General features: G+C 54.0%; 1 protein-coding gene across 6 annotated transcripts in view; it reads right to left on the bottom strand.

The window, feature by feature from the left end:
• Positions 1–18660, bottom strand: part of PDE9A (phosphodiesterase 9A) — a 96640-nt gene that overhangs the window by 21215 nt on the left and 56765 nt on the right. For 4 of the 6 annotated variants that reach the window (XM_013981283.2, XM_005654079.2, XM_013981289.2 and 1 more), the window contains 3 exons: positions 11590–11644; positions 10657–10727; positions 2740–2824 (listed from right to left, as the gene is read on the bottom strand). In XM_013981283.2, the coding sequence (XP_013836737.2) occupies positions 2740–2824; positions 10657–10727; positions 11590–11644 (211 nt within the window). Of the gene's footprint in view, positions 1–2739; positions 2825–10656; positions 10728–11589; positions 11645–11759; positions 15868–18660 lie in introns of those variants that run through there. The other 2 variants (XM_021071038.1, XM_021071039.1) reach the window with 2 other exon arrangements.

The raw sequence follows: 18660 nt of genomic DNA, 5'->3' as shown, positions 1-18660 counted from the left end.
GGTCAGCCCCCATCGGACCGCTATGCCCACTCCCTGAGAAGGTGGTTCTGGTCCACGCAGACCCCTGGGGGCTGTGGGGAGGGTGGCCAGCACCCTCACGGCCCACCCGGGTGGGTACAGGGCTGCGTTCACCCAGCCTGGCATCTTTGTTCCCCCGACTGTCCTCCCAGAGGCAGGATCACTGCCCGGCTGGTTGACATCATGAGAAAGAGAGGCTCAGCCGTGCGACCTCTCCCCCAGGTGACAGGCCCCGTCCCAGGATGCCGAGGGGCTGCGGGGCTCCCTTGCAGGATTAAGGGGGCAGTGCAAACGCTTAGGGCTTATCCTCCACCCAAGCTGATTCCCAGGAGGCAACGGCAGTGCCATCTGCCCTGGCACGATGGGGTGCTGGGCTCTGGGCCAGGGCCAGGTTGGCAATATCGCCAGGGATCAGACCTGGGCCTGGGAGCCTGGGCTTCTTCCCAACTGTGTCAGCAGCGGTGGAGACTTCACCCCATTCTGTTTGGTGGAAGAGTCACAGTTCCCGTCTCCCACCTCCCGGGAGGCTGTGAAAGCCGCCGCTGAGACTGTACGCTCTCGACAGGCTCAGGGCACCGGGAGGCTCCAAAAACGTGCTTCTGGGGGCGTCATTGCTTGGATGAGCCTCAGCTCGGCCCACTCTGCTCTAGACGGACGCCTGCAGGGGCGTCTCTGCGATCGGGCAGGTCTTCTCCAAGAGTGGAGCTGTGTCCCCAGGAGCCGCGTGTTGAAGCTCTGACCCCCCAGCGCCATGAAGGGACTTCATTTGCAAACAGGGTTGTTACAGATGTAATGAGCTAAGGTTGGAGTAGGCTGCTGGCCCCTAGCCCTTTTATTTTTTTATCTTAATTTTTTTTTTTATTTTTTAGGGCCACAACCACGGTATATGGAAGTTGCTGGGCCAGGGTAGCATCTAAGCTGCAGCTTCCAGTCTACACCACAGCCACGGCAATGCCAGATCCGAGCCGCATCTGCAACCTACGCTGCAGCTGACAGCAACGCTGGATCCGAGGCCAGGGATTGAACCCGCATCTCCTCGGAGACTATGTTGGGTACATAATCCACTGAGCCACAACGGGAACACCCGGTGTCCTTTTAAAAAGGGGACAGTTGGACACAGTGACAGACACACAAAGAGAAATGGCCATGTGAAGACAGAGGCAGAGACTGAGTGACGTCTCTATAAGCCCAGGAGCCCCAAGAATGGCAGATTCTCCCCGAGAGCCTGCAGAGGGGGCCTGGACTCCTGACACCTCATCACGGACCTCTGCCCCTCAGAACTGGGGGGAATAAACACCTGCTGTTTGCAGCCGCGAGCTTCCTTAGAGCAGCTTCAGGAAGCACACAACTGGGACAAAATTTTGCTTCTCCTCTTGCACCCTGACTGCAGGACCAGCACCCGCCAGGAACCCCACCAGGCGTCACCCCTCCCCAGCCTTGCTCTTACAGAGGAGGGTGCCTGCCACACGGTGGGGGTGGGGTGGGGGGCGAGCACCAGTGCCGGGGGGCGGGTCGGGACTCAGGCCCGGCTGCTGGGCAGGTGGCAGGATTTAATTGTCTGAAGAGGGACGAGAGGCTGTACTATAAAAACGCCTCCTGCTTTTTTTTTTTTGCTTTTTTTGCTTCTTAGGGACCCTGCCATCCTCAGAGGCGAAAGGGGTAGTGCAAACACTTAGGGCTTGTCCTCCATCTGAGCTCACCCACAGCATATGGAGGTTCCCAGGCTAGGGGTCTAATTGGAGCGACAGCTGCACCACAGCCACAGCAATGCCAGATCTGAGACGCATCTGTGACCTACACCACAGCTCACAGCAACCCTGGATTCTTAACCCACGGAGCGAGGCCAGGGATCGAACCCGCGTCCTCACGGATACTGGTCAGGTTCTTTATCTCTGAGCCATGATGGGAACTCCCACCTGAAAGTGATACAATACTGCAGGTCGACGGCACCTTAACCCCCGCCTGCCTCCACTTCCTGCGAGTCCTCTGTGGGCTCCGTGGACACAGCACGGAGCTTGTGGGTGAGATGGGGACAGCAGGGTAGTGACCCAGAGGAAACACCCTCTCTCCACAGCACATGGCCCTTGGGCACGGGCAGCCCTTTGGAGACTGGTCGCCGGAGGGCTGGGACAGGGTCTGGCCTGTTGGCTCTTCCCGCCTGGGCGTTAGGACTGGCCCCAGGACGAGGCCCAGCGACAGCCGGGCCATCAGGGAAGCCAGAGGGCTGAGCCGCACAGATGCTGAGCGGACAAGCGATTTCTGTGTCCAGCAGGCGGCCTCCCTCCCCTGACCCGCTGCCCTGTGCTGTGGGCATGTCCCCACGGGAGCGGGGCTCCTGGGCCACCAGGACACGGGTCCCTGCGACCAATCTCCTGGCTTGTTCCCTTTCTCAGAAAAATCGATAGCCACTTCTTTCAAGCTGGGGAAGTGAATCCTAACACTTGGATCTGTGGGAAGAATCCTCTCCGTTTCTGCGAAGCCATCCTCCCAGCCTCCCTCTGCCGTAAACTCTTTTACGATGAGAAAGCTGTGTAATGGGGAAGCGAACCCCAGATGAGCTCCCCCCAGGGCTGGCCGGATTCTCCAGCCTTGCTTTGGGGGGAAAAAAAAGCCCAGGCCCCCCACCCCTGCACCCCGTGTGTCCCCGCAGGGCAGGGATCTCCTGGCCGCCTGCCCGCCCGCCCGCCCGCCTGCGATGCGACGCGCCCGCACCGCGCTTACCTGTTGCTTCTGGCTGCCAGCTCCTCTCTCATCTTTTTAATGTCACTCTTGCATTTCTCAATCTCCACCACCTTCAGTCCTTCCACTGGAGCCAGAGAGAAGCGAGCGGTTACCATGGATACCCACAGGGGATGGGGGAGGCTGTAATTGGGGGCCCACCCACGGCTCCCGTGTCCCCCTCCTGCCTCGGGCTGCTGCCTCGCTGGGGGCTTGTGCCTCCAGGACAGAAGCCCCTTCCCGACCCCCTTCCCGAAGTGCCCCTCTTCCTGCATCCCCTTCTTGCTTTCTCTCCAGCCCTAAGCACCAGCTGAGGGCACGGGACAGAGGGTCTTTTATCTCCCAAAGAACAGGGGGATTCGTGCTCCCAGAGAATTAAAATGCAATGAAGGCTCGGGGGCAAAACCCCAGTCTTCCCACCAAGGACCACATTTTCATTAAGATAAGAGCTTTGCATTTTAAGGTCCTCTGCAGAGCAGTTCACCCCAAGTGCTGACTTGAAATGGATGAGAAACGAACACGGCAGGTCAAGGACGAGCAGAACCTGGACTTGGTCACCATCCCGGGGTCCCACGACAAGGGGTCCCTTAAGTCAGGGCACTCGTTCGTCCTTCAAAGGGTGACTGGTGTTCACACCTGCAAGTACTCAACCCTAAGCCAGTCCCTCTAGCAGGTGCGTGCTGAAAGGCGCTTAGACTTGAGTTAGTTCATAAGAAAAAAGATTAGCTTTGTTACTTTGTAATCACACTTCAATTTTTAGGCAAAAAGATACTACCCACGATGCCACTCATTCCCCCTTTCATCAAGTGTGGCTCTGAATAGGGCTAAAAATAAAATGCGGATGGTTACTAAAAGAAAAACAAAGCAGCTCAGTGACTTCCGCTGTTTCCATCAATCCCCTCCCACCGGGAGGAACTGCCACAGCTCAAGGCAGGGCCGCCTGGCAGGAACCGTAACCTCCCTGGAAGATTTTCTAAACATTTCAGGGCCAGGGGCTGATGGGGGGCGGGGTGGGGTGGGGAAGGCTACAGGCCCCTTCCTTCTGCCCGAGCAGCAGGACTCGGGATGGTCTGATTTCAGATCTGGTCCTAGTGACCTGCTTCTGTGCCCCGCTGGATGCAGCGGGGGAGGCTCAAAACCTGCCTCCGCCCTCCTGGACCAGGATGGGAGCCGCGGGTGGGGAAGGGCCCCGCGCTCCCACAGCCTCCTTTGGGGTGGGATGCTCTTGGCGCTTTCTTGCCCCATGGACCCTGATAGGCGGCGGATGAAAGCACGGGTCCTGTTCCAAGAAAAGACACATCCGCTGGCACCCTTTACAGTTCGCATTTGGTCCAGGAGCGCACGCCGCCCAAGGGCATGCCTCGGCCTCAGTCCCAGCGCTGGACGCTCACCCCAAGGAGGCGTGGACCACCTCGGAGCCACGCTGGCGGGTCTGCCTCTGGGACAAGAGGAAGATTGGCCCTCAGCAGCAGGAACGGGCTCGGGGAGGGGCTGTTAGTGCGTAAAGGGCAGAGAATTTCGGAAGCTGAGCAAGTCTGAAGAAGAGACCTGACATGTGGTATGGACCTGGATCCAGAGCGAGTGGACCTGGGCAGGAGCTGGAGCACCCAGTGCAGAGTCCAAACAGGGCTCCCTGGACCGTCATTATGTTCCCATCACCATTTTTCTGAAAACAGAATCACCCATGATCGCTGCAGCGAATGGGGGGACACAGAACAAAGAAGAGTATTTAAAAATTTACCCATGCGGAGTTCCTGTCGTGGCTCAGTGGTTATTGAACCCGACAGGCATCCATGAGGATGCAGGTTCGATCCCTGGCCTCGCTCAGTGGGTTAAGGATCTGGCGTTGCCGTGAGCTGTGGTGCAGGTCAAAGACATGGCTCGGATCCTGCGTTGCTGTGACTCTGGTGTGGGCCTGGCTACTGCTCTGATTGGACCCCTAGCCTGGGAACCTCCATGTGCCGCAGGTGCAGCCCTATAAAGACAAAAAGTCAAAAAGCCAAAAAGCCAAAAAAAAAAAAAAAAAATCACCCACGGTCCTCGTAGACCAGAAAACAACCCATTCAGTGTTAGAGATACAGGCGTGTGCCCTTCCTGTGCGTTCCAAATGTCTATCCATCTGTCTCTTAGGCTTCGTTTTAAAAAGACAGCCCGGGGGTCCTGCTGCTCTGTTTTCTCATTTGCCTTTTTCCATTATCCGCAGGTCCAGGGCGCTCCTGTGAGCAGGTCCCTCCCAGCGCAGGGTCCTGGGGGGTGCCCGATGTTTGTGGTATCAATCCCGGAAGTGACATAGATCAGATTCCTTGGCCATTTACTGGGGGTGATGTTAGGTTAAGCCCTTTGGGCGACATGGTGCCATATCACCAATGTGAATCTCGGGGCTTCAGAATTTATGGCAATGATGTGTAAGAAGAGCCCGGTTGCCAAGGAAATCGATGGTGAGTAACGAGACGGCACAAGCACGGTTGACGGATGGGAGAGGAGAGCCGCGTGCTGTGGGATTCACGAGCCGGGCGGCGGGGAGGAAGCCCGGAGACCATGAGAGCCGTGGGTTCAGGCACCCGCACACCCGGGCCGGGCCAGGGCGGGGGGCACCCCTCCCAGGCCTCGCTGGACAGGCTGCCTTCTGGAAGATTCCCCAGCTCACCTCCCCCTTCCCCCGTTCTGGGGGAGGGAGGAGGCCCGCCCAGCTCAGCCTCCCCCAAGGGCCTGTGCCTCCGAGACCACTGAGGACTCAAGCCTTGATGGATGCCTGTTCCCACGTCTCGGCCCACACACGGGGGGCACAGACCAGGGCCCACATTGACGCAGAGGCCCCCCCCCCAGCCCTGGTGTCTTCTCCACAGCACGGCCTGTCCCAGGCTTCGCACCCTCTGGACACACTGTCCTCTCTGGGACTTTAGAAGGGGCTCTGTGGCCTCTGCAGGTCCCAGCTGCCATGAAGGGGGGGTCCTGAAAAATGATTTTCTGAGAGGGACACCAGCTGCCGGGACAGGGCCTCAGCGGGCAGAAGCACCGGCACAATAACGGTCAAGGTCACGGAGGCAGCTCTGTCCTACCCTCTCCTCCCCGCTCCCCATCGGGCCCACCTAAGAGGCCTTGTGGGCAGGAGAGGCCCTGGCAGGGCTGCAGAGCTTTGAAAACTGGTTACAGACCCCCAGGAGCAGGGAAAAGCCCGGTTTGGTTTCAGCTTTGCGTCTTCTGGGTTGTTTGCATCAACTTATGGGACAAAGGCTGGGTGGGGGCAGGGCTGCCCTGGGCCCCAGCGGGGTGCCCGGCACAGTGCCGGTGCCCTGCAAACCAGGAAGGAAGGGAGGGAGGCCAGGGATGGTCCAGGTCCACCCAGAAACCAGGGGACGCCCCCCGCGTCCTGTGTTTATGAAGCAGCCTCTCACCTAAGCGAGACCCCAGCCTCCCCACGAAGGAAACCATTTTACAGAGAAAGAAAGGTGGATTAAGAGGAGAAAAGTAGAGCTGATTTCAAAGAACTGTATGTTTGAGGAGGCGAAAAAAAGCAGGAAATTCCACTTAAAACAAGTCGAACCAGTGTGCTGTGGTTTACAGACGACCCGCTCCAGCGGGCGCCTCCTTGAACGCAAGGAGGAAGCAGCCCCGAACAGCTCAGATAAAGGGTGTGCGTGCGTGAGCGTGTGGTGCGTGTGTGTATTTCTGTGTATATGTATGTGGAGGTACGTGTGTGTACGTGCCTGTGTTTCAGCGTGTGCTCACAGTGTGTGCATGTGGGGGTGTGTGTGTGTGTGCAGGTGCGTGTGCAGGTGCATGTGTCTGGCAGGGCCCAGCGCAGCGGCCTGCCGGTCATGTTCCCGGCGGCCTGCCCAGGCCAGCAGCCCAGGCCACCTTGCTTCCGGCAGCTGTGCAGGGTCAGGACCAACTTTCTAAGCAGCTGAGGTGACCCGTTCCCCAAGGGACCCCTGTCCTCCAGAGCTGCCCCCCCGACTCCCGTCCACGTCCAAGGTCCCTGAGATGTCTCTGGGGAGGCACAGATGCTGTGTCTGAGTGGCTCTTCAGAGCCCGGGCCCCCCGGGGTTCAGTGCAGGTGAGGCAAGCTTGGCCACCTCCTGGCCACCAAGGAGGCTGGTGGAGCCCGGGAGGCGGCAGCTGTAAGGGCCAGGAGAGGAAGTGCCCAGGTTCAAGGAGGGTGAGACCCTTGAACCATGCCACCTCCTGGGTGTGTGACCCCCACAGCCACGGACCTGGGCACGGTCGGCCACTGCAGGAGGTGGGGACGCAGGGGGCCGACGTGGGGGAAGGTGCTGAAATGGGGCGGTGGGGGGGACCTGCTGCCCCCCACCAGGCCGCTCTCGGCCCGCAGCTCCTGCGAGGTTCCCTCCCCCTCCTCCTCAGCAACACCGCTGCCTCCTTCAGGGCTGGTCTCTGGTGCTAGAAATGAGCACCACTAGTAACATCATGGGCAGCTGCCATCTGGGCAGTGAGCCTGTGCCCGGGGGGTGGGGGTGGACCCCCCCCTTCCCAGTAATTCGGGCGCATCTGCCTGATTTATGGGACTTACACAAAGGCCCTTGGGGAGATGCTTCCCCGCAGAGCCAGCGGTTCTGGAGGGTTCGGGGCTGGGACAGGCCATGGGCTCTGTCCTTTCATGGGCCTCAAGGACAAGCCACAGGGAGGCCAAGTGAAAGCGCTTCTCTGACGGCTGTGTCCACGGCCTCGCAAGCGGAGGTCAGCACAGCGCTGCAGGAGTTCTGACAATTAATTAATGGCCTCTTCAACTCGCCTGTTTACAAGGAAGGCGGGACTGGAGCTGGCTCCGGGGGGCGGGAGGAGCGGGGCGAGCTGGAGGGGAGGGCGCGGGCGCAGCGGGAGGCACCTGCCGCCCCGTATCTGCTCTGCAGGGCCGACCAGGTGACCTTTCCTCTCTAAATGTGGGTGGTGACTCGGCAGTGGCCGGTTTTTGGGCTCTTCGGCTGAACCCCTTCCCAGGTTGGGGGCACGGGGATGCTCCCTACACGGTGGGGCGAAGTTGAGCTCGCTTCCCATGGCAGGAGATGGAAATACCAGATGCTCACTGCAGGGGGGTTGAACTCTGCCCCCTGAAAAGACAGGCTCACCTCTGGGGCCCCCAGAACCAGCATGTGACTTGTTTAGACAAAGGGTCCTGAGACGCAGCCCCCCTGGGCGAGGGTGAGCCCTGAATCCAAAGCCAGGTTCCAACAGGAGGAGGCAGAGGGGCTTGAGCAAGAGGCGGGGGAGGGGTGCAAAGATGGCAGCGGGCTGGGGTGGTACAGCCGTGTGCCAAGGCCCGCTGGCAGTGCCAGGGGCCAGACCAGACCCTGCGGGTGCTCCTCCGAGCCCTGGGAGGGACTGACCCTGCTGACACCTTGATCTTGGACTTCTGGCCGCCAGCACCCAGAGAAAACACTTCTGCTGTTTTGTGCCCCCAGGGTGTGGTGCGTTGTCACGACAGCCCCAGGGCACTAGCGCTCTGGCTCTCTCAGGCCTTCCTTGCAGGGCGGCGTGAGCACAGGGTCCAGCTCTGCCCAGACTCTGGACCTACGGCTGCGACGCAGAGAAACAGTGATGTCTGCAGCCATGGCCACAGGGGCTGTGGGGTCCTGGGGGCCGGGGGGGAGGCCTCTGCGGTACTTCCGGGGCCCCGATCCACCAGATCAGCACGCCCACAGCATCACTCCACATGGGTTTGAAGCATCACTCCTGCTGCGACGCTACTGAGCCCTGTTCTGAGCGCCCCCGCCCCCAAATCCCTCAGGGAACCCCCCTTGCTGCTCAATGCAGCCGCACCCAGAGTCCATGGCTGCAGCTATGTTCTTAGCTGTGTTCCCAGCTGCCTCGTGGGGGCCCAGCCTCTCTAGCTGGCTGTAGGGAAAGGTGACAGGGAGCAGCCCCGCCAGGCCCCTGGGGCTGGTCCCCATTTTGTCGCCTTTCCCGTGGTGGCTCCTGGATCACCAAGCAAGCAGAGGACCAGACCTGTTCCTGAGGCTCCAACGAACCAATGGGCTTAAAAGATGTTACTGCACTTTGCAAAGTGTGACTATGTAATCACGATTCAAGTTCTTCAGGTGAATTTTTTTTTTTTTTTGATCCTTTTTTACGCAATCCTGAATTTTTTTTTCTTGGAAAAATCCAAGCAATGCATACAGGCCATGAAAAGTGACAGTCCGTGGGTCAGCCAGGTGGAGTCTGCTGACGGCATGACCCTGGTGGCCTCAGGCTTAGATTCTGTTTACTCATCCCTGAAGTCAGTAAACACGGTGCCCACGGACTGTTCAGCGTGACCTTGACGTTGACAAAGAGCCTGCCCATTGTGCCCTGTGTGGGAGCCGTGAGCCACGTGGGGTCGAGCATAGGTCCCTCTTTTATGGCCCGGGACACAAAGTGTGAGAGTCTGGAAGTTCTCCTCCTGGAATTTTAGGTATTTGGTCACTGCATCAATACTTGGTAATGATTTTGTAGATATGCCACCCCCCCCCGAAATTGCGAAATCGCAGAGTGTGGGTCGCTGTGCCCTCACCCGTGTGAAACGGGCCACGCACAAGCTGTTCTGCACAAGCTCCTCTCTGCACAAGCTCCTCTCTGGGGCCTCAGGGCTCCGAGCTCTTCTGTGCTACTGGGGCTCGTGCTGCATGTCACCTTCCGCTTAACGTCACTCAGAACACGGCGCGTGTCACTGAATTACTTTTCAAATAGAAATAAAATGCTTCAGATGCCTCCGTGTTGTGGAGTTCGGTTGTGGCTCAGCGGTAACGAACCCGACTAGGGTCCATGAGGTTGCGGGTTCGATCCCTGGCCTCGCTCGGTGGGTTAAGGATCTGGCATTGCTGTGAGATGTGGTGTAGGTTGCAGATGTGGCGTTGCGGTGGCTCTGGCATAGGCTGGCAGCTACAGCTCCAATCAGACCCCCAGCCTGGGAACCTCCATATGCTGCGGGCGTGGCCTGAAAAAAAAAGAAGACACCTCATGTTCTTTCGCGCCCTTGTGAACTTCAGAGGTGTGTTTCGAGTGTCTCACAATGAACAGTTGTTCCATGTCAGCCTCAGCCCCCCTCGCCTTCGCCCCCTGCCGCTGTTCCGCAGCGAATTTAAATAGAAGTCAACAGACCAATCGGCAAGAAACGCAAATCAAAGCTACAATGAGATATTCCTCACACCTGTCGGTATGACCATCCTCAAAAAGTCTACAAATAATAAATGCTGGAGAGGGTGTGGCGAAAGGGGAACCCTCCCACACTGTTGGTGGAGATGGCATGTGGTGCAGCTACTCGGGAGAACGGTACGGTGGTTCCTTGAAAAGCTAAATATAAAGTTGCCATATGATCCAACAATCCCACTCCAGGGCGTCCACCCAGAGAAAACCATCATTCGAAAAGATACCTACACCCCTGTGTTCATTGCAGCACTAGTCACTAAATGTCCATCCACAGAGAAATGGATAAAGAAGATACAGTACATACACACAATGGAATACTACTCAGCCATCAAAAGGAACGAAATCATGCCACCTGCAGCAACATGGATGGACCTAGAGATTATCATACTAAGTGAAAGACACATCATATGATATCACTTATATGTGGAATCTAAAAAACATATGTGCATACATATACACATACACACACACAAATCAACTTATTTCCAAAACAGAAAGAGACTCACAGACAAAGAAAACCAACTCACGGTTACCAAAGGGGAAATGAGGAGTTTGGGACTAAGACATACACCTGCTGTGCGTGAAAGAGATCGCCAGCAAGGACCCGCCGCTCGGCCCAGGGAGCGGTACTCAATGTTCCCTGGTAACCGATGAGGGAAACGACCTGCAACTGACTTGCCGTGCTGTGTGCCTGCAACTAACATGACATGGGAAATCAACTCTATTTCGATTTCCAAAAAGGACAAATCAGTGCAGAGGAATCAAAATGCCACTCACATTCAACTCGCTTCTCTAGTACGGCCAAGTGGTTTGCAACTTCCGCTTTCAGTTCGTTGATTTTAAATGCCCTGGGAAAGAAAGACACAAAACAAAGCGGCATCACTCATTGAATCCTCCAAATTCAAGTAGGTCTGGCCAACATCTGCGGACTCCCTGCCATGCTGAGGCCAGCAGCTGGGCGGGTGAGGGGCTCGCACGGAGGAGCTGCTTTTGAGGAATTCATGAGAATGGGGGGGGGATACACCCTCGAATTATCTCCGAGGTGTGTTTTCCAAGACGGGAACCCGCAGCCGGTGTGTCTACTTCCCCGTCCCTGGGATGCAGAGCAGGGGCGTCTACTTCCTCATACCTGGGCGGTGACCAGGCGCTCTGTGGGGAGGACCCGGGTCTTCGGCTCGCAGCCGGCAGGGCCCAGCCCCCCGCACCTTGCCCGCTGGGCACAGACCACCTTCAGGGGGCCTGGCACACCCTGCTCCAGGCCCCAACCCATTCGGTCACCAACTCCTGGGCTTTAAGAAAACACCCGACGCCCTGTCCCATCTGAATTACCCCGGGGGCGGCAAGATGCCACATGAAGTGCCCGGGGAGTGGAGAGCACTGCACCCTGGGCCTGGCATCTACACACGCCCTCCGGGCAGCTGTCAGTGTCCGTAGGTTGAAGTCCTAGCTTCAGAAGAGCTGAGAAAATTCTCAGCCATGGGGGCTCTCATTCTGAAAGTACCCACGAGACATGGTCTGTGGTGCCAGGCGGGCGCTTCCTGGACCCCATCCAAGCGGCCTTAGTTATAGACCTGGAGGCTTCCGTTCGGAAGGGGCAGGAGAGGCACCAGAGCCTACTGGCCAGGACAGCCTCGGAGCACGGGGCCCGCCAGCGCCACCGAGACCCAGCGCACCCGGCCCTGGAGAGGACGTATCTAGAAGGTTCTGTACCTTGAGAGCTGTTCTGCAGCCTGGGTCAGCACGCTCTGGATCAGTTCTTCTTTCTCTGCAGATGAGAAAAGAAAGACCGATGGGAAGGGCAGCCCTGCGGGTTGCGGGCTGAGCCCGCACTCTGGGCAGGGGCAAGGGCACTGACGCGGTGCCCGGGAGCTGCCTGGTACCTGGGGGGACGCTCCGGCTACCTGGCCAGTGGCAGGGCCTCTCCTGGGCCCGGGGTTTCCTGTCCATCTTCAGATGCTGTTTCCCTGCTGGGCTGCTCTCGGCAGGTTCTCCGCAGAGTGGCCTGGGCCGTGGTCCTCCCGCCGTCAGCACCAGCCGTACCAAGCAGGCAGGACTGGGTCTCTAAATACTGTCTCAGTTTTCACTAAGTGCCCCGGTCCATTTTATGGGGGCAATTACTATGACAAAGCCAGTTCCAGGCATATTTTAAGGGCAAGACACAGTGTTCTCACGGCAGGTCACAGAGAGAGGAAGCAGGCCAGGGTGAGCAAGCGTGTCCCTTTGTTGCCTGGCGCATAAAACCGGGCTGGGTGCCTGGTTTTACAAGGTTCAGGTCCCAGGCTGAATATGACCTGCCCATTGTCCTGCTTCCTGACCGGGTCCAATGCAGGCCGCCTGCTAGGGAGACTCCCAGCCTCGCACAGCTCCGTTCCTGCCCCTCTCTGCTCTCAGGAGGGGAGAGGTCCCTTTTTGGCTCCAGGTGGCTAGTGGCTCATGCCCTAAAAACTGAGACTTCCTCCTGAATTCATGCAAACGGCCCTGTTACTCTATGCCTGACCCTTCATGAAAACCAGCGCAAATCAAAACCAGGCCTGTCCAAACAAACCAAAAAACTGTAATAATCCAGTTGGCACCTGGGGCGCCAGCTAAAAAGGCCCCTCGGCTTTGACGGAGCGTTGTCTCCGTGTCTAGAAAAGAATCGTGTGGGTCACAGAAGATGTTCATGGCAGGGGTGTTTAACTCGGTGAGACTGGTAACAGCCTTGAGGTCCATCAAGTGGACACCACCTGCTCTGGACAAACGATGGTGGATCTGTACGGCGGGAACATTCTACTAGTAGGAACAACGCCTTGGGTAACGTTCATGTCTACTGTTCAAGTAAAAAAAAAAAAAAAAAAAAGATGACCATACAGTGAGATCCCGTTTTTAAAAACGCTGGAAGGGAGTTCCCGTCGTGGCGCAGTGGTTAACGAATCCGACTAGGAACCATGAGGTTGCGGGTTCGGTCCCTGTCCTTGCTCAGTGGGTTAACGATCCAGCGTTGCCGTGAGCTGTGGTGTAGGTTGCAGACGCGGCTTGGATCCTGAGTTGCTGTGGCTCTGGTATAGGCCGGTGGCTACAGTTCCGATTCAACCCCTAGCCTGGGAACCTCCATATGCCGCGGGAGCGGCCCAAGAAATGGCAAAAAGACAAAACAAAACAAAACAAAACAAAAACGCTGGAAGGAGATGGTGGAAAATCGTACGAGTAGATGCTTGTCGGTTGCAAAGTTACATACACACTCCCCCACCCCCACCCCCCGTTTTTGTTTCTCTACATCCAATACATCTCTAGAATAAAAATATGCTAATTCTCTAAAAATATTAAAAAAGACCATCAGACCGAATCTCTTGGACCTCATCCTTCACCTGTCACATGGAAGGGTGGACCAGATGACCCGAGGTCTCCTCCCGCTCTAGCGTTCTATGGTTTGATGAGAAGAAAGACGAGGTCTTGGTGCAGCTCTCAGAACTACAAGAGGAAGGATGTCGGCCGGGGCTTCTGAGCCCTATGCTTCAGCAGGGTCCTCACCAGCCAAGGAAGAAAAACGGTGGCTCCGCTGATAAGAGTCACCCGCGAGAGGCTTTCACAGGCTCCTGGGCGAATTCAGCAGGAGTTTAGATCACTCGGTCTGAAACCTTTGGCAAACATCATGTACCACATAAGCTTCGCGAGTGCATGATCTGTCTCAAAGTCTTGAGACAAATTTAGAAATCCATCCACAATCAATATTTATAGATCGCGCCATTTAACAAGGGCAGAACACGCATTCTTTTCAGATGCCTACAAAGCACACACACCGCAACAGTCCCTGTGCGGGTCCACACGCGCGAAACTGCAGCAAATACGAAAGAACTGCAGCCCTGCAGAGGAAGGTCTTGGACTTTTAAAAGAATCCAACTAGACCTCAACAGAAAGATAGCAGGAAAATCTCCAAACACTTTGAAACGAAACAACACCCGTCTAAGAAATAAGTGGGTCAAAGAGGAAGTCTCAAGGGATATAAAAATAGACAGCGAGCTGAATGAAAATGAAAATACAACCCGTGAAAATTCAGCTGTGGGACACAGCTAACAGTGCTGAGAGGACGGGTTATAGCACTGCCTGTCTGCATTAGCAGAGAGGAAAAATCTCAATTCTGTCATCTAAGAACCTGGAAAGAGAAGAGCAAAATACACCCACAACAATAGCAGAAGCAAGGAAAGAATAAAAAGAGAAGTTAATGACATAGAAAACGAGGCAGAAAATCAATGAAACTAAGAGCGGGTTATTTAAAAATATCAATGAATTGGCGAACCTCTGGCAAGATGGACAGAGAAATACAGAGAGAAGACACAGATCAGCAATATTTGGAATGAAAGGGGGATGTCACTGCAGACTCTGTAGACATCAAAAGCACATTGAAGGAAGACTACAAACACCTCTAAACATGTACCCTTGACATCTTAGATGAAAATGGACCAATTCCTAGAGAAGCATGAACTACCTATACCACTCATCCAATAAGAAGCAGGTAATTTAAACCGTCTATACAACTATTAAAGAAGTTGAATTTCTAACTTAGAAGCTCCCCCAAAGAAATTTCCAGGTGCAAATAATTTCACTGGAGAATTATACCAGTCACGTAAAGAAGAATTAGTACAATTTTGAACAACGTCTTCTAGAAAATAGGAGGGCACATGTTCCGATTCATGTTATGAAGCTAGTATTAATCTGACACCAAATCCAACAAAGACAACAAAAAAGAAACTTACAAACCAATATCCTTCATTAACGTAGATGTAAAGATCCACAACAAAATTATCAGCAATTAGAATTCAGGAAAATATAAAAATACTTATACATCAAGGTCAAGTGGGGTTTGTTCCAGGGATGCAAGTTTGGTTCAATATTTGAAATCAATGAATGTAATCTAAAGAAATCACAAGATCCTATCAATGAATTCATAAAAAGCATTTGAAAAAAATAACATCTGTTCATGATAAAACCTCAGAAAAACAGAAAGAGAAGGGAACCTCTTTAGTTGACAAAGGACATCTACAAAAACCCTACAGCTAATAGTATCTTTAAAGGCAAAAGACTGAAGGCTTCTTGCCCAGACTGTGACCAGGCAAAGATGTCTGCTCTTGTTCACACTCATTAAATATAGAGCTGGAAGTTCTAGACAATGCAATAAGGCAAGAAAAGGAAATGAAAGATATGCAGATCAGAAAGGAGAAATACAACGGTCCCTGGTTGCCCACGACATGACTGTCTTCTTAGGAAATTCCAAGGAATCTACCAAAAACCCTCCTAGAACTAATAAGTGTGTTCAGCAAGGTCAAGGGATACAAGATAAATACATAAAATCTATTGTACTTATATATACAAGCAGTGGCCGTGCAGACATGGGAATTAAAATCACAGCACCATTTACAGACATTGAAAAAACCTCAAGCAGCTTACGTGTAAACACAACAAAACAGACAAAAGCTGTGTGCTGAGAACACAAAACACTGGTGAAAGAAATTTAGAAAGATGTAGATGGTGAACCCTGCAACTTTTATGGCTGGAAGGACCCAAGATAGTAAAGATGTCACTTCTCCCCAAATTAATATACAGGTTCAGCACAAGTCCTACCAACTCCAGCAAGATTTTTTCTTTTGTACAAACAGGCAAGATTATTCTAGCATTCCTATGAAAAGGAAAAGGAACTAGGAGAGCTAAACCCGTCTTGAAAAGGAGTATGAAAGGGGTCTATCTGGTTTTAAGACCTATGATATAGTTAACAATCACGGCTGTGTGGCATTGGTGGAGGGACAGACACAGATGCCAGCGGAACAGAACAGAGAACCTGAACTTATACCCACACAAATATGCCCAGCTGCTGTTTGACCCACAGAAAAAGCAAGTCAGCTTTCCAACGAGTGGAGCTGCAGCAACTGACCTAGAACTCCAAACAGGCAGAAAAAGAAGTCTTGGATTCACCCCCAGTTTTTTTTTTTTTGTCTTTTTAGGGCCACACCCGCAGCATATGAGGTTCCCAGGTTCAGGGTTGAAAAATAGATTCAGCTGCCAGCCTACACCACAGCCACAGCCATGCCAGATCCGAGCCATGTCTACGACCTACACCACAGCTCACGGCAACAGCAGATCCTTAACCCACTGAGCAAGGCCAGGGATCGAACCCACATCTTCATGGATACTAGTCGGGTTTGTTACTGCTGAGCTGCAACAGGAACTCCAACCCTCACAGTTTATACACAGATTAATGCAAAATGACCTTGGATGTAAAATAGAAAACTATAAGACTTTTAGGAAAAAAAAAAAAATAGGGGAACGACAGGTTCTTGGGCTGGGCAGAGAAGTCTTTGACGCAACACCAAAAACATGGTCCATAAAAGGGAAAATTGATAAACTGGACTCCCTTCAAAACTAAACTTTTCCTCTGAGAAAAATCCTGTTAAGAGGATGAAAAGCTATAGCCTGGGAAAAAATACCTGCAAACCACGTATCTGGCAAAGACTTGAATAGAGACGATGAAAAGAACTGTCAAGACTCAACAGTAAAAACAAAACAACTCCATGTGAACACGCGCAGGGAACACGAGCAGACGTTTTACGGAAGAGAACGTCCAGATGTAACTGGACACGAGCGAAGGCTACGTGACGCCGGTCGTTGGGAAATGCACATTAAAACTGCACGGAAACATCACTGCACATTTATCAAAAAAAGGCAAAATAAGAAAAATAGTGACGACCTCAAAAGCTGGAAAAGCTGTGGAGAAACCAGATCACACAGAGCTGGCAGGACAGGTGAAATGCTAAGTTACTCTGGAAATGGCTCGGCAGCATCTTAAAAACAAGGACCCGGCAACTACTGTATGACTTCGCAAGTGTCCTCGGGAGCAGAGAAATGGCATGTTGTGTCCCCATGAAAGCCCGTACAAGATGTGCAGAGCGGCTTTGCTTTGAATTGCCCCAAACCGGAAACAACCCAGATGCCTCTCGCCAGGTGAACAGGGAAACAGGCTGTGGTCCAGCCACACCATGGAATATTACACAGTAATAAAAAAGGATCGAACTTGGGATACACTCAACAACCTGGATGCGTTTCTGGAGAATTAATACGCTGAGTGAAAAAAGTCAATCCCCAAACTCAGGATGAATGCATTTAGAAAACATTCTTTTTTTTTTTTTTTTTTTTTTTTTGCTTTTTAGGGCAGAAGTTCCCAGGCTAGGTTTCGAATCAGAGGTACAGCTGCCAGCCTACACCACAACCACAGCAACACCGGATCTAAGCCGCAGCTGTGACCTACTCCACAGCTCACGGCAACGCCGGATCGTTAACCCACTGAGTGAGGCCGGGGATCGAACCTGTGTCCTCATGGATGCTAGTCAGGTTTGTTAAGCCACGAAGGGAACTCTTAGAGAACATTCTTGACATGACAACCCCACAGAGATGGAGAAGCCATCAGTGAAGACATCAGCCGGGGTTGAGGGAGGGAAGAGAGGGATTGGGTGAGGCCATATGAGGCGAGCAGAGGGGTCCTGGTGGGGGTGGAATGTTCTGGATCTGGACTCCACCAGTGTCAACAGCCCGGTGGCAACATCTTACTGTAGCTCACAAGAGGGCACCACTGGAGGAAAATGGGTCAAGGGTGCCTGGGTCTCTCTGCATTTTCTTCCTATAGCTGCACGTGACAATATAATTATTTGAAAATTAAAAGTCTAGGGAGTTCCTGTCGTGGCGCAGCAGAAACGAATCCGACTAGGAACCATGAGGTCTTAGGTTCGATCCCTGGCCTCGCTCAGTGGGTGAAGGATCCGGTGTTGCCGAGAGCTGTGGTGTAGGTCACCGACGCGGCTCAGATCCCAAGTTGCAGTGGTTGTGGTGCAGGCCGGCAGCTGTAGCTCCGATTCGACCCCTAGCCCGGGAACTTCCATGTGCCGTGGGTGTGGCCCTAAAAAGACAAAAGACAAAAAAAAAAAAAAAAAAAGAAAAATTTTAAAAAGTCTAATAAAAATTTGATAGAATGGAAAGAAGCAGTTAAGGAGGAATTTCCCCTTGGACTTGGGAGGTGGCTCCTTGGGGCACTGCAGGATCTTAACGCCGACATTTACTTTCCAGCCCAAGGACCAGCAATGCTTTTGTTCCTTCCACCCACTACCCTCCTCCCCCCGGCTCAGTCCAAGGCTTGGAAATTCATATCCACCCAGCAGCTACAGCCCAGCCTACATGCCACCCAGGCCAACATACGGACGACCTCGGAACGGGCACAGGCGCAAAGATGAGCTCGTGGGAGGAAGCCCTGGGGCGCCACTGCCCAGGTCTGTGTCCTCTAGAGAACGGAGCCCTGAGCTGCCTCTTTAGAGACCGTGCAATCTGCACTCTTTTGCAAAAGAGAAATAGAAAAAAAAAAAAAAAAAAGCCTCTGTGCCAAAGGCCAACCACACCCACACATCCATAAACAGCCAGCTCAGGAAGTGGGTGCCACCCCCACCCTACCCCAGCTCCCTGGAATTCCTGCCGCAGGCCGCTGTTTCCGCCCAGGGGAGTTAAAATGAACTTAAAATGAATTGCAACTTGAAACACGCAGGACAGTGCCTGGCGGTGGCGAGCACTCCCGAGCTAGCGGTTCCTGCTGCTGCTACTACGTCAGGGGTGTTACTACGTCACTAAGGGTCTCCTACAGCCGCAGGTGCTGCTGACAGCCACAGCCTCTCCCTGATGCCTTTTGCTTAGAGTGCCCTCCTGGTGTGCTCCTCGTCCCGGGGCGGGGGACAGGCTGAGGTCTGGGGGCACCATTTCCAGGCTGAGAAG

Source organism: Sus scrofa, chromosome 13 (genome assembly GCF_000003025.6).
Source record: "Sus scrofa isolate TJ Tabasco breed Duroc chromosome 13, Sscrofa11.1, whole genome shotgun sequence".
Taxonomy (NCBI): Eukaryota; Metazoa; Chordata; class Mammalia; order Artiodactyla; family Suidae; genus Sus; species Sus scrofa.
This window is presented reverse-complemented; position numbering and strand designations above follow the sequence as displayed.